At 31.9% G+C, this 16845-nt stretch overlaps 1 protein-coding gene across 2 annotated transcripts; it reads left to right on the top strand.

The window, feature by feature from the left end:
• The first annotated feature begins 812 nt into the window (after positions 1 to 812).
• LOC139520502 (DDRGK domain-containing protein 1-like) lies at positions 813 to 15819 on the top strand. Of its 2 annotated transcripts, XR_011663898.1 has the most exons (9): positions 813 to 987; positions 7552 to 7683; positions 8651 to 8769; positions 10980 to 11081; positions 11593 to 11715; positions 12569 to 12607; positions 13566 to 13622; positions 14217 to 14630; positions 14737 to 14993. XR_011663898.1 is itself a non-coding variant. In XM_071313169.1 (8 exons), exons 1-8 carry the CDS (start codon positions 891 to 893, stop codon positions 14451 to 14453), a joined length of 906 nt encoding a protein of 301 aa, XP_071169270.1. In that variant the 5' UTR covers positions 829 to 890; the 3' UTR covers positions 14454 to 15819. The 2 variants fall into 2 exon arrangements, 1 of the variants encoding a protein (XP_071169270.1); XM_071313169.1 differs by having other exon boundaries at positions 829 to 987; positions 14217 to 15819.
• Positions 15820 to 16845: the final 1026 nt, after the last annotated feature.

The following is a 16845-nucleotide window of genomic DNA, read 5'->3' as shown; positions in this document are numbered from 1 at the left end:
CAATCAAGTTATTTTTAGTGAATGAGTTGCACCAGTTTACTCTCAAGGTCAATCATTGTTAATGACATCATTGAACAATCTGTTCTTATTGTAACATATTTCCATAAGGAATGCGACACAGAAAATGTAGGGCATATGCACAAATTTGAAAGTCATCTCTGTACAAGGAAAATGTTCTTCAAAATGAAATAGTTGAAAGGTTATGATTTATTTTTAGATCTGGAGCTTGATAATGTTAAGGTGTATCTTGTAAGGATGTATTTATGTATACTGACATATTGAATTCCATTCCTACTGGAGTAGCTAAAATTAAACGGGAATTCTTCTTTGAAGATTTAGGCAGGAGTTCCTCAAACATGGTCTCACCTGGCTGATGTAGTCTATTGTTGGGGCATTCAACCAGTATAACTGCTGGAAAACAAACCTATTTTTCAGTATAGGGATATGGATAGTAAACTGCACATTGCTAGAAAACAAAGAAATATAGTGATGTCAAATACGTTAATAAAGTAATACAAATAGACAGGAAATGATAAAAAAAAATTGAAAAACATTGATAAACAAAATTTTAATCTGCTAACCGAGTCCCTGTGATAGCAGAGATATAGGCTTAAGAGAAATAAAAAAAAATCAGAGACAAGTGCCTGTTGTCTCTGGAGGAAAGGGTCCATGGACACCTGAAAGAACTAATAAAACAAACAAATTATAAAATATTGTACATGATTTCTTGTCTATAAATCAAGTTCACTCCCAAACAAGTGAACCACCAAAAGTTCTTTTAATACACGGAAATTTTTCGTTATCTGTCCGTACTTGTTTATTTTTTTTTTGTAGTCTTTTGATTTCCGGTGACGAAATTCAGAAATTTGTTCGATCTTCAACACATTAAAATGGCACCAGTTGAGCCAGGAGTAGTATATTTATGCTTACTTGGTGTTGTTACAGTCACGATATTGTTAGTTTCAATATTCTGCAAGGAAAAGAAAGGTTTGTTTACTTTGACACAGTGGAAGTATTAGCGATAATGCACCTCCATATGTCACTTTCCGAATCACAAATCATTCAATTTATACATGAAACAAAATATTTTATTCGCCAAAAATATCTGCATAACATCAACAATTAAAATATTTCAACAGACATCGTCATGAAATGGATTTTTACCCCACAAACGTCCAGTAAGTCTACTCTACAAACGATGCAATCTATCAAGCCTACATGTACATATGTATATGGCAAAGTTGGTATATTATAAGGAGGGTTTCTTATCGTCGAGTTGCAAGTTGCGAGTTAAGAAAGTCGAGTTGCGAGTTAAGAAAGTCGAGTTGCGAGTTAAAAAAGTCGAGTTGCGAGTTACAAAAGTCGAGTTGCGAGTTAGGAAAGTCGAGTTGCGAGTTACGAAAGTCGAGTTGCGAGTTACAAAAGTCGAGTTGCGAGTTACGAAAGTCGATTTGCGAGTTACAAAAGTCGAGTTGCGAGTTAGGAAAGTCGAGTTGCGAGTTACAAAAGTCGAGTTGCGAGTTACAAAAGTCGAGTTGCGAGTTATAAAAGTCGAGTTGCGAGTTACAAAAGTCGAGTTGCGAGTTGAGAAAGTCGAGTTGCGAGTTACAAAAATATTGTTTACCCCGAATTTTCAGGTTTGATTCACATTTGATAAACAAAACATGCATGTACCCGAACTTAGTTATTCCCGTGATTGTGGGATTTGAAACAGTTATATGTGATACTTATTTATAAGAGTCTAATATAAGTTTAGTTTTGGAAGCATTTAAAAAAAATAATGTATCCTTAATGGACGAGATCGATCTTATTTAATCCAATGCGTTTACACTACCGAACATAAAAAGAACCGATCTGACCCTAAATTTATAAATTACCTTTCGTAAACAAATAATTCTTAAAATAGAATAGTAAAGGAAATTCTTCACCTCGCGCGAAATATAACACATTGCAAAATCATTGAGAAAATATGTGTGTAGACCATCGCTAAATAACGAACGGCCAATGCGTTTGAAGATGAGGATTTGCATCAAACAAATAGAACTTATTGATTTAGAAGATAATAAAAAAATAGCCGAATCTATGTTCACTTTTCGTATTCCATCCATCATTTTTAAACACGCCGAACATTCACCTGAAAAAAGCGATCGATCTAAAGCATTTACACTTGAAAAAAGATCGATTCAAATAAGATTGATCTTTTTAAAACTACATCGATATCTGGAAGTAGACTTTTTTAGACCGATTGAAGATCGATCTTTTCCGTTTTCATTATTCCATCCATCGTTTTGAAAAACGTGTGTTTTTGCCGCCAAACATAGGTAGTAATTTCCATGCAATCGTGAGAGATATGTACAATAAAAGGGAATTATGTGCTAAAATAGACAATGTGCTTACTTCTAATTTGTATTCCCAAATTGGTGTAAACTAAGGGGATATTTTGAATCCCAACCTTTTCAAGATTTTTATAAATGAATTTTACCGGATGCATTTAATGAAACCCCAGATGCTGTTGATATAAAAGACCGCAGAATTGACAGCCTCATGTATGCAGAGGATCTTGTTATTTTTTGTCTAGTTCCAAGGCAAGTCTTTCAAAAAACGAATTGATAGTTTATCCTGTACTTTAAAATGGTGTTTAGAGGTGAATCTATCTAAAACCAAAGTTAATATGTTTAACAAACCTGGAAAACTTTTAAAAGAATATTTGTATTGCGAAAAAGATATAATAGAATGTGTTTACAATTACAAGTATCTAGGTTTAAAATGTATATTGACTTTTTAAGCATGGAAAGGGAGAGTTATACAAAAAATCACTATAAGCAATATTCAAATTGCGAACTTCATCATCTTACAATCCAAGTAATTTTACTCTATAACATATATATATATATGTATATGACCATACAATAAAACCTATTTTAATGAATGGCAGTGAAATTACAGGAATGTTCAAAACTATCTCTGCAGCATGCCAGAAAGAAAGTGACTATTTTTGACAGCACCTTTACATATGAACGATTTTTTTTTTAGATGAATCCAATTTAAAATATATGAAATATATTTTAGGTTAAACAAATAGTCTTCTAACTTTATAGCTGTGCTAGGAGAGCTTGATATATTCCCTTTATATTTTTCAGTTGTATTATCAATTATGAAAAATCGGTTTAGAATTAAAAAAAAAACAATATGAAAGATGGTTTATTATATGATACCTTTATGTGTAACAAAAACATGTTCACTGATAATATTGAATGCTTTAATTCATCCATACACATACATTATTTTTTTCAAAAAGCTGAAATATTCATAATTTGGAAGTAAAGTGTGACTTTGTTATCAAGTCAGTTAAGCAAAAACTTTGTTATAGTTTGGTAAAATTTTGGAACACAAAAAGAATAGATACAAAGAGTAGTAAATTAGATTTTTATTTCAAATTAAAAACTTGTTTTTCTAAAGAAATGTATCTACATGAATCTTTAAACAATTGTTTGATGAAGTGTCGTCATATGTAAAATCAGAATCAGTGCCCACGATCTCAAAATAGAAAGAGACAAGATATAAAACTTTGTATATAGCAAGAGACCATTTTAAAGGATTTGTAAGAAATGTAGTTGAAGATGAACATTTCATTACAAGTTGTCCAGCATGTACAAAGATGATCTTTAGGGAGATGTTTTTCAAGGAGATATTTTTCAGTATTTTTGCTAATTTTTCATATTTCTCAAATGAGACAAAAATTTGATTTGTTATGTATATTTGAGAATGTGTCTGTACATAAATATTTAGGGAACTACATTTGTATATTATTACAGTGGCGGATCCAGGGGGGGGGGGGTTCCAGGGGTGCGCACCCCCCCTTTATTTTTGCCGATCAATGCATTTGTATCGGGACATATGTTTTGCACCCCCCCTTTGCCCTGGGTTAGCACCCCCCCTTTCGAAAATTCCTGCATCCGCCCCTGTTATTACAAGTCTAGATGTTAAACGAAATGTAAATGAATATATGTTACTTAACAATGATATTTGTTATGATTTTATAGTTCAGGTCCTGTCTTGAATTAAATGTATGTGACTTATTTAGAATAATATTTCGTTTCAACGTATAAAATATGGCAGTGGCTGTTTTGTCGGCTCCCTTCGGGGCTATTTTACCAGCTCCAGCAGAATAGCGATTTATATAGAGTTTTGCTATTTTGCCGGTTTTAATTAAGTTAAAAATAACTTATAATTGACAATATCAAACATGTGAACACTATATAACTCAAGTTTAAACCTAAGTGACTCAGTTTAATAAGTTACCCAATACTTTAAAAAAAAAATACTTATGAAATCACGATGTAGCAATAATCATTTTATACTTTCCAATTAAATCTTACAAGTAAAATGGCGCAAATGTAGTTTTTACAATAGTATCTTTGACAGCTACATTTATAAAATAAAGAATAAAAACGGGGAATGAGTCAAAGAAACAGCAACCAAATCAAAATATACAATTCAACCAAAGGTCATTGGGTCTACAACACAGCGAAAAATCACTCACCTAGAGGGAGCCGTGAGTCGCGAAACACAATATTAGATAGATCAAGAATATAGACGCCATTCTATGCTGCTAAATATAAAGATGAACCAAAATTAAAACATATACAAGAGCAACAAAGGCTAAAGGTTCCTGACATAGGTCAGACACAAAAATGCGGCGGGTTTAAACTGGTTTTATTCACGCCCATCATATCCCCTTCATCTCTAGCCAATGTATAAGACATATATAATTTTAACATCCTCAATTTTGAGTGTCACTAAATTTTGCGGTACCTAACGAATATTGCCCGGCTCTGCAGCTGCCCCAAAGCCCACTTTAAACGAAATCTGCAGAAGGGGTGTTTTACATATATGAACTATAGTTTAGTTGCTATCTCCCTTTACGTTTAATACGACGGTGCTATGTATGAAATTTAAAAATAATTAAACTGCAAGCCATCTTCTGTATTTCAAAAGGCTATCTGCTTCTACAGAAAATACTATACGTAGTTATTATCTAGTCCATTTTATTTTTACAAGCGACTCAGATAAAGTCAAAACCACAAAAATAATCAACAACACTATGTACACCAAAAATTAAAATATTTTAGTTTCCTCATTTTTATGCAATTCGACTTTTGTAACTCGCAACTCGACTTTCTCAACTCGCAACTCGACTTTTGTAACTCGCAACTCGACTTTCTTAACTCGCAACTCGACTTTTGTAACTCGCAACTCGACTTTTGTAACTCGCAACTCGACTTTTGTTACTCGCAACTCGACTTTCGTAACTCGCAACTCGACTTTTGTAACTCGCAACTCGACTTTTGTAACTCGCAACTCGACTTTCCTAACTCGCAACTCGACTTTTGTAACTCGCAACTCGACTTTTGTAACTCGCAACTCGACTTTCGTAACTCGCAACTCGACTTTTGTAACTCGCAACTCGACTTTCGTAACTCGCAACTCGACTTTTGTAACTCGCAACTCGACTTTCGTAACTCGCAACTCGACTTTCTTAACTTGTAACTCGATTTTCTTAACTCGCAACTCGCAACTCGACAACAAGTGAATCTCTATTATAAGACAACACTTTAAAATAGATTCAGAGCTTTTTGTCAGACTAAGCACAAACAGTTGTATAGATGGCATAACATCAAAAGTAGTACCAGTTACACCAACATGATCAGCATTACCCAAAGGAACTGTCATTTAGCCTATACTCTAATATTACATGTTGGTTGTTGTCGTCCACCTTCTGTTCTTTTACAAAGATTATCTCCATTAAATCTCCTGTACCAAATTGAACCAGACTGCCACGATTATCAAAAGGGTGTCTACCTTTTGTACATTGTACTTAAAAATGCATTTGTTGACCCTTCCTATTGACATGCCCTTAAACAAACATTTTGGGGAGATCACCATGATCTATTGTAGCATGGAGATGTGGGGTATTAAGAATTATTCAACACAAACATGACAAAAATAACAGACCCAAATTCGAGATGTGGCAAGCTTAAATTCCTACCTCAAACCTTAAATTCTCATCGCCTTCATTATTTTGTTGTCTGTCAAGCTTCAAAAATTCATGGATTGTAGTTAAAATTACAGATACTGTATATCCAATATCATACATAAGTATGTCATTGGCAATTAAGAAATTTGATAAGTGTTAAAACTTAAATATAATTGGGTGGAACACTGCCTCAAGGGTTTACATTGACAATTGATTGCATTTATTTACAGTATCGCTCATGGTTGAACAAATTCACGGAGGTAGATGTCCAATTTTCTGTTAGTTGAAAATAAAAAAATGTATGCAAACTGGATCTGATAATATTGTCATTGTATCTGAATTTTTACTAATTTGAACTGACTTGTTTGAAATTCTGCAAAACTCAATTTTTATTTTTAAATTTTTTTTTTATAATTATTTTTATCAAACCTTCAATTTCATTAGTCATCAAAATCAGTACTGGATATCTACATTATAATAAAGAGGTCTTGTATGCATATGAGTAATTTTTCTTTATATATATATATATATACATATATATACAATTTGGCTTTTTTGGGGGGGGTATATCATGAAACAGTTTTTTGCATTTCGGGATCTAGACAGTGGCATGTCCTCTGCCTGACTGATCACCAGACAGAGAACAGGTCAATGTCTGGTTCCAGTTTGCAATTAACCTACACTACCATGGTTAGTACCTCCGTGGGATAGTGCGTATACACGATTCTCACGGGACCACTGGCTGGGGCAACTGATCAAAACTTAAGTCGTATATTTCATAAGCAAATAAGTAACACCTGATTAAAAACAACAAATGAGCGACACACTAGGTTCTTGTAAAACTCGCAACAAAAGTCATAAAAAAAAAAAAATTAAGTAAATTCTTTTTTTTTTGAAAAAAAAACATTAGGAACATATAGGGCGCAATTTCCAGTAGGAAAGCTGTCCTTAAAAAGCCCACAGAAGAAGAAGAACATATGAGTTAATGTGATGTGATTTAACTATCAAATAAAAAATGTAGCTCTGTTGATTAGAATAAGAATATAAGTGTGTACACTATAATTACAAAAAATAAACTCATTAGTTGGTTTCTGCTTGGTTGGTGCTCCTTATTGGATGATTTGAAGTCTCTATTATGCAACTGAAACTATTTAAATTTCTCATGAAATATGGACCCCTACTCTTCCCTGATGTCTGAGTCTTATTGGATCTGCACTTCTCTCTGTTAAAATAAATCCTCAACAAGTGTGGTGAACAAGAAAGTATGACAGATGATTGTTTTATAAATATCAAACTGATTGATATACACTGACTTTTTGCAGTCTTTTTCTTTAGGATGAAACAAAGACAATTTGATAGTAAAGTCTATTTAAGGTTGGATATCCCTTAACTCTTTTAATTTTAGATAATAATTCTTTTTAAGTATTTGTTTTGAAATACTAATGAATAAATAATATGTACTTAGTTCAATTGTTAATACATGTATGTATGAGCAAATTTGTTGATCAATCCAGGGAAAAAAGATGAACCAGCTGCAGCAAGACGAAATATTGCAGAGAGACCACCAGTTGATAATGTTCCAAGAGGGGCACGTCAGCGTGTGAGACCAAGAGGAAGAAGAATGATGAACAGGGACGATGATTCTGGTATATTTTACAAGAACTATTAATTAGACTCATGACACTTGTCTTCATCATTAAATATACACTGTATTGTGACAGCTCTTGACAACCTTCATTACAGTTTGATTTAATTTCTAGATCAATTTTAAAATCTCTTGAAAAAGGGGATTTAATAAAACACCATTTCACAGGGCAGGGTTCTTTGTATGTAGTCCCAAGTAAATACTTCTAAATATTGGTGCATCCCACTATTGATTACATTCTGTTTTCAAAAATGTTAATGAGTCCTAGCAAAATTGGTGAGTCCTAGACTAGGCCCTTTACAGAAACCCTGACATTTAATTCATTATTACTGAAACAACATGGACAACAGGACAGATAATCAGATAAATCTGCACTGTCACAATTAGGTCAAAACTGATTTATCTCTCTTTCTTTGCTCAGTTAATTAGTGTGGATTACTATAAGAATCTATAAGAAATCTTATTTTCAATCAGATCAACTCATTATTTTTTAGTTTTACTGCAGCCAAATTATTTTTATATAACATTAAACTTCCATATTCTAGGGCTGGCACACTGAAGTCAAAATAGTTCAAAATAAATAAACCGAACTCAAATACAAATACTCTAAAGCACATGTGAAGATCATGCGGTTTACGCATACTTCAGATAACACATGATTTTTGCACGATTCACACATGATTTATACATGTAATAGCCTTCTTGCGTAAATAATGCGTTGAAAACATTATGCGATACACACATGTGAAATACGTGTGAAAACGGCACATGAAGATCATGCGATTTACGCATTCTTCATATTTCACATGATTTACGCATGATTCGCACATGACTTTCGCATGTAATGGCCTTTGTGCGTATATCATGCGTGGCACTTTTGCCTGTGTAAGCCTGTTATTAAAAAAACTTTGAAGTAAATTAATCAACACCAGCTGTATCAAGTTCTGTAATTTTTGTTATTATTTTAGCGGAAGGTAGTGAAGGAGAAGAAGAAGACATGTTTGGCAATACAGAGAGAGACGGAAAAATTGGAGCAAAAAAACAAAAAAAATTAGAGGAGAAGGCTGAAAAGAAAGCTAATAGATTAGTAAGTCATGTTCATTGATTGTTATTATGTTTTTAACCATTCATCAATCCAGTAACATTTCGCAATTACTAACGTATGCTTTAATCAACCCTTACCAAATTTTATACAATTTTAGATTTCATGAAGGTTAGCCACCTTTTGATTTGAATGATTTGTCATTCAAGAGTTATAAGACTTAAACATAAAAAAAACTACACAATTTTTCATGTCTGATAAGAACTCACATTTGCTTTTACTGATTTTTATGACATGTCACAACTAAAAGAAAGACCCAATTGGATTTTCAGAATAATTTTAGTCATTCTATCTGTCATGATAATTCAATATTAAATAAGGAAATGTGGTACTATTGCCAATGAGACAACTTTTATTCAGAGTCCAAATAATGTGGATCTATAGGTCACCATACAGCATTATGAATACTCACATATTTTTACTCACATTTTGAACTTTAAATAAGAGAGAGGTGAAAGTTACCGATGTGATATCCAAAAATTCTAAGTTGTAAACAAAGTCAATATAGAAAACTAATGATAATACTCTACTCCAAAAATAAGACTCGTTTATAGGATAGAAAGACTAAAGACTGAGAAACATGAACCCCACCAAAAGCAAGGGTGTTACCAGGTACTGCTTCACATTTGACACCTGTCATGTTACTCCTATAAAATATGTTGATAAGCTATATCAAGTGATTAGGGGATTACCTTAACCATAAGACGTTACATGATTTGTAAATCATTAGTAATTTAAATTTTCTAACCCTGAAACTGACCATTTGTGAGATTTTCTCATGACAAAGAACAAACACTTTAAACAAAAGCAAGAACAACACAAACTCCTTTTATACGACCGCAAAATTTTATGTCGTATAATGGTATCATGTCGTCAGCGTCTGCATTGTCCTAAGACACATTTCGTTTCCGGACAATAACTTAAGATTTAGGGAATGGATCTATATAAATTTTTACCAGAAGGTTTAATACCACTACAGGAAGGTTGGGATTGATTTTTGGGGTTTTGGTCCCAATAGTTTAGGAATTAGGGCCCAAAAAGGGGGCTGAAATAAGCATTTTTGTAGTTTTCAAACAATAACTTGTGTTTAAGTGGATGAATCTCTCTGAAATTATACCACAAGTTTCCATACCATTAAGGAATGGTTTGTAATGACTTTTGGGGGTTCTTTAAATGTTTTGGAAATAGGGGGCAAAAAAGGGGAATTAAGGGCAAAAAAGGGGGGAAACTAGGTATTTCTGGTCAATGGACAATTAAGACAATTTAAAAGCAGTGTAAGGGAGGTAAATCAGTTAACATACAATGTTTGGTATGTTCTGATTTACCTCCCTTACACTACTTGTAAATAATGTATAAAGAAATGTCAGGATTTTGACTTATTGCGAAAAAAGGGGGTGGTAGTAGTTTTCATTTTTTTTTCCAAATTTCTCAAATTCCAAATATTTTAAAAGTTTGAAGAAGAAATCTTTAATTGCACAATATTTGCATAATAGATTTGTATGATCTTGACTTTTGTTTTGTGTCAGAAACTCATATTATGTCAAGAATTTGATCACAATCCAAATTCAGAGCTGTATCAAGCTTGAATGTTGTCTTCATACTTGCCCCAACTGTTCAGGGTTCAACCTCTGCAGTCGTATAAAGCTGCGCCCTGCGAAGCACCTGGTTTGAGATGGATCTTTTAGTGCAGACAGGAAACATGCCTCATTCAGGTTTACTAACTGCTATTAATTACTGTTAAATGCATGACAAGAAGTGAGCTATACTGAATTTTACAAACATGAATTTTTGTGATTGGTATTTTAAACATAGACTTGTATATTCAAGTTTATCAAATAAAAGACATTAATGACATTTATTTTTATGTGAAATACATATGTCTACTAATATCATCTTTGTCCTGTCTTCTTGCATGCAAGTGCTGTTTGAGACACTGGAATCGGTGATTGATATCAGTCCATCTGTCTCACTTCAAGTTAGTGTTTGTTCAAGGTAGTTTGTTTCAATTTGAAACTTAGTACACATGTTCCATATTGTATAATCTTTCTAATTTTAATGCCAAATTAGAGTTTTTACCCAAATTTCACGGTCAACTGAACATAGAAAATGCGAGTTGGGCATCTATGTTTTATGGACACATTCTTGTATTTTATTGCAATTTTAATTATAAATCAGTATTTTAAAATTGTTTTTAGGCAGTAGAACAAGAAAGAGAAGATAAGAAAAAAAGAGATGCACTGTTAGAAAAACAAAGACTGAAGGAAGAAGAAATACAAAAAGCCCAAGATGAGGAGGAGGTAGGTACTATTAATTAAAGGGACAAGATTGAAATACAATTTATTTTAGTACAGATTTACTGATGTAAAACAAAAAGAATAAAAAGCTTAAAGGCAATATTGCAGAAACGTATGGAAAAAAATATTGGTATGTAAAAGAAATTTGAATGCACAAAAAATATTTGAGTCTATAGCTAGGTAGCAGCAAGTTAAAAGAAAGAATCACACCCATAAATTAAACACCAGACAAACAAAAAGTTGATATAACAGTTTTAAAAAGATGTGAGTTTGAACTGATTAAGTGGCCAGTTTTTTATGTATTTAAACAAGAATAGATTTAATAAGATTCAAGAAAGAAGGAATGGTCATTGTTAAATGATTTATACAGCCGGCTTTATGTCTAACTTGTGCAGATGGATGCTATGTATTACCCTTAAGTTACAATATTATTTCTTAAACAGTCAGTGAGTTTTCAATTATTGTGTATGAAATTTTCATGCTAGGATTTTGAATATCCATTTTTGTTAAATAGGCAAAACTAGAGCAACTTAGAAAAGAGGAAGAAGAAAAACGAGAACATGAAGAATATTTAAAATTGAAGGCTGCTTTTACTGTTGATGATGAAGGAGAAGAAGATATAGGGCCAGATCTATCGGTATATATTAGATTCAAGTGATGAATTTTTGTGTTGCCTAACAAAGAAACTATAGCAACACGAGGAAACACTTTTTCACCTTGAGTAATTGTTAGCATGGATGTCCATGTCAAACTTTGTTAATCTCTATTAAACTCCTTCAAACCAAAATTGCATGTATTCTTATACAGAATATGCTGTTATGCACCTTCTATTTTGAGTTTTGATCTGGGAGATTCTTTAGGCTTACTAAACCAAAACATAAACTTTGCCTTACCTGCATATATTGTTTCGAAACAGCTGGTGACAATCTTCTGAAGACTCATACTTTACCAAATCTGCTTAGAAAAATGTTTAAATCATCTAGTTGTTGGTTTTTATTAAATTCAGAGTACACCATTCAGGTGAAATTAATATCCAATTAAAAATTTGAAATAGAAAAATGGTCAAATTTAAGGATGACAATTTAACAAAGAGATTGTTTCTATGAAACTATTATAACGTGATAGTAAAATGTAAATGCATTTTTTCAACAACTTTAAACTATAGCATTCCTCATTTCAAGAGAACAGTCACGTTAATGCAGTAATTATGAATGAAAGATCTTAAGTATGTGTCAATGAGATATCAAACAAAGAAGACAAAAAACAAACACCTAGAGGTCAATAGACATCTATCTATACAAATATTAAGCTTGACTCCAATTTTTTTCTTAATGAGGAGGCAACTCATTTTCTTCGCTATCATATTACATCTAAAAAAAAATTAAAAAAACGACTGTATATATTTCTAGCATTTTTGAGTCATATTTATAAAAACAATATATAAACTTCTGCTTTGATATTTAATATGTATGACATTTATTATTTTTCAGTCACAATCTCTGTTACAAGAATTTATAGATTATATAAAGGTAAGAATTATCATTTGTTTTTCATCATGTGTACCGGGGTTAAAACTTTTTTTATAAAATATTAAAACAACACTTTATAAATAGCATGTATCCAAAGCAATTTTCTAGATTTACCTTCATGAGGAATTCTTAAAGCCGAATATTTGAAACCCAAAGATGGAAACAGTAAAAGAGCTATATGACCTATAAAAGGACATAAAAATAACAGCCAAAAACATCTAAGGTCAACTATATAGTCGGTAACAACCTCAATTATTTCGGATTAGTATTAGCAAAGTTAAGTTTGACTATAAAACAGGCCCGTAGCCAGGAATTTCCATGGGTTTCGTTGGACTCATGAACTCGACTTTAACAGTCACAATTTGAACAAAACGTTGACTTTAACAGTGCTTATTTGATTATCTGGCTACGGGTATGTAAATGATATACATATGCCCAACTTGGTTCAAGCACTTTTTCAGGAAAAGAGTTGAGATCAACTAGTTTTTTTCATAACAATGAATCAAGTTGACGATGACAAAACATCAGCTGTTTTCTTTCTCAATAGTGAATTTACACTAAAAGCCTCAAGTTATGAGTATACAGCCTTTATAGCATGTTTGATGTCTTGCATCAAGTAAATGTTCCATTAGGATTATAACTTTTTAACCAGTATCTTTTTATTTCTATACACATTGGTGTGCTTTTTGCAATAGCATGAGGTTTATAAGTCTAGTAGTATATATAATTATGGAATTTGTTCATGCACTATGGTTTTCTATTAGGATGTCCAGAGAAGTTTTGCAACCAATGTTATTTATTGACTGTTTGGGGACCATAGATTATGGTCAGAAAATAGTTTTAAAAAAACATAAGGACCTAAGAGCTACGGTTCCGCAGCTAATTATCTAGTAGAACATTGTATATGTCACATTTAATTTTTTCATGTAAAATATGGTTTTAAATTGTTTTCTTCTAGGAAATGAAAGTTATCATGCTGGAAGATTTAGCTTCTCACTTTAAAATTAAAACACAGGTAAGTAAACTGATGAACAAAAAATAATTTTATTTGACTTGAATGGCTCTTGAACAACTTTTTTTAGACTTTGGATAATTTTCTGATATCAGTTGTATTGTCCCTTGCATACACTTTGCAAGGGACATGAAAATACCTTGCATCTGTCCATCTGTCTGTATGTCTGCATCTTACAGTCCTTCCTTCCGGTCTAAAATAAATTTCCAAAAAATATTTTCATTACACCAACCCATACCAACCACCAACATTTGACTCTACAAAAAAAAAAAAAACAGACTTGCATACAAAGACAAACAACAACAGATAACAGATGATTTAAAAAGCATGTCTGTAGCATGTAAATTTAAAAATAAGATATGATAGGATTGCCAATGAGACAATTCTACACCAGATATCAAATGACATAGAAGTTAGCAACTATAGGTCAATATACAGCCTTCAACAATGAGCAAAACCCATACACAATAGCAAGCTATTAAAGGCAAGAAATAACAAATGCAAAACATACTATTGAGCAAACTAATGATTTATGTCTAAAACAATGAAGAAAAACAAATATGATATAAAGTCTATATTGGAGATGTTTAATTATAGGATGCAATCAATCGAGTTCAGGAATTACAAGATGAAGGACGTTTAACTGGAGTTATTGATGACAGAGGAAAATTTATTTATATAACAATGGAGGAACTTGAATCTGTGGCTAAATACATTAAACAGCATGGCCGTGTATCAATATCAGATCTGGCTGAGTCTAGTAACAGACTGATTAATCTTAATCCAGACAATAGTGAGGTCCAAATCAAACTTATGTCAGAAGTTTCAGGATAAATGGTTAAAAGACAATGTTTTAATTGAAGCCTATGAAATTCACTTTATTTGATTCATGGATACAATTCATGATCATGGGGAAAATGTGCATACTATCATATTCCATTCTCAATTTTATACTATCAAAATACTTGTTATTATGATTTGCAATGGAAAACTAGAGGCTCTCAAGAGACTGTGTTGCTCACCTGTATCTACTGTGGTTTTGGAAATCATATAAAATAAGGTTAAAATCATAATAAATAGTATTAGATACTTCAAAAATGATTGAGACCAAATTTAGTTTAATTTGAAAAAGAGTTTCCCTCATAATAGTTAAAGATATAAGAAATATTCTTTCACTGGAACAAGTATTACAGCATCTTTCCTATTGAAAAGAATAAAGGGTATAGAAATTTTTTTCAACAGGTACATTAATGGCATTGTTTACAACAAATTTTTCCGGGGCGAAAAACATATATGTTATTCCTTTCAGTCATTGACCATTTAGGAACAATAGTTTATTACATAAGAGGAGAAGTACAATTTGAACTTTATGCAGAATTAAAATGTAGAAATGATCTTTTAACATTCTGAGATGACCTATAATAATTTTACATGGAAAGTCTGATTTGAATCTTAATATGAATCATGCTAAGTTAAAATAAAAAAAACTTACTGGGACTTGTGATGAAAAGATATGGTAAGGTTTAGAAAATCTAGACAAGAAAGTCTGGAACTTTGAACTCTAATCATGATATAAATTAAAAATTGAACCTCAGTTCAAGCTGAAACTAATAAATAGCTTCTAAATTTACATATAAAAACAACATTTCAGCAACAAATAAATCAGGACATGTTTGTGACTCAATTCTCAGCTTTTAAGTTGTCTTGCCAAGATTTTGTTTTTAAAACTGAATTTGTTATCTTTCTTTAAACTACAACTTATGACAGAGGATTTATTTTAATCACGCATAGCATGTACAGTCATTCAACATTTAAAATTCAGCAAATACATAAAGATTGTGAAAGAATTGTCTAACAAATTGTTAAAGTAAAATGAAATAAAAGCTTAAAAAAATGAACCTCATAATTGAACAAAACAGTCATTCCATTCAGTGGTATAACTCGTGTTTTATTGTACTTTTTTTAATGGTTGGACTTTTTGAAGTGTTATTTAAAACAATTTGACACATTCATTTATTGCTCAACTGATTTTTCTAATAGAATTATAATTTTCTGAATTTTTATCATATAAATCTTGCTATCTTTAAAAATATTTTATATGTTTATAAGTATGTTTTTGGATTCAAATTGAAATTATTAGACAGCTGAAATGATCTCTAAACTGCATACATGTTTATTTATTAAAGGATGTGACAATTTTTGTATTTTATGTTTTCTTAAGAAAGTTATGTAAACTTCTCCAAGTTGATTGTATGCACTGTCATATCATGTGCAAATATTGTGCCCATCCCATAGTATTTCCCTTTCTGTGGATTCATTTAATTTGTGGGTATCAATTTTTATGAAAATAAGAACAAGACTGACAAATTGACTGCAAGTGATGGTTTTTCTATGTTTGGAGGCACTTTCAGTCTTTTTTGACCCACCACATTATCTGCTCATTTTCCATGTTTTCCAATCTATCAAGGACCAGAACTCCTAAATGACAAAAGTAAAAATCGTCTAAATAAAGCATGACCAACATTTTTGTCATTAGTATTGATTGATTGATTTTTTTAAGCACCGCGTTTAGGCTATTTCGTGGCGGCCAGTTTTTATTGGTGGAGGAAGCCGGAGTGCCCAGAGAAAACCCCTGACCTTTGATAGGAAAACTGACAATCCTAGTCAATAAAAATTGGAGTCGAGTGCACCTGCACGAGAGGGGTTTGAACTTTGTCATTAGTGTTACGGCCAGAAATTACCTTTAAATTGTAGCCAACAAAAGACACAAATCAATTATAAAAATTAACAATATTTATTATACAAAAGTTTACAAGAAGTATTACACAAATATTACTGTCAACTTAACTGTCAAAATATGAGTCCAATCTTTTATCTTTATCTGTATCCGGATATCTTTCGGAATCCAATCTGAATATTACAGTCACAATCCAGTATGATGTTGTTTGTAGAATAAAAGTGTCAATCCAAATGTTATGAATATAAATGTCTATCGATGTCTAAGTCCAAGTCCAAGAGTGAGAGTTTAACTTTAGTGTCTGTATATATATATATATTTGTCATGGAAGATTCTAGAACAGTCTATAATGGAACATCCTAGAAAGTTACAACAGAAGTTTCTAGTAAAATGTAGAAGTTTATATAATGCATCTTTTATTAGGATCATTCTGGAAAGTTCCAATCATTCTGTAATTGTTCCAGAGATTTCTAAACTGCACAATTCTAA

Source organism: Mytilus edulis, chromosome 4, assembly GCF_963676685.1.
Source record: "Mytilus edulis chromosome 4, xbMytEdul2.2, whole genome shotgun sequence".
NCBI lineage: Eukaryota > Metazoa > Mollusca > Bivalvia > Mytilida > Mytilidae > Mytilus > Mytilus edulis.
The sequence above is the reverse complement of the archived record's forward strand: the minus strand, read 5'-3'. Positions and strand labels throughout refer to the sequence as shown.

Bases quoted from the DNA above. Each gene is read 5' to 3' on its own strand.
- LOC139520502 (XM_071313169.1), top strand. From the start codon at position 891: ATGGCACCAGTTGAGCCAGGAGTAGTATATTTATGCTTACTTGGTGTT. The intron at 8,770-10,979 runs GTAAGTCATGTT...AATTGTTTTTAG, and splicing joins AAAAGAAAGCTAATAGATTA to GCAGTAGAACAAGAAAGAGA. The intron at 11,716-12,568 runs GTATATATTAGA...ATTATTTTTCAG, and splicing joins ATATAGGGCCAGATCTATCG to TCACAATCTCTGTTACAAGA.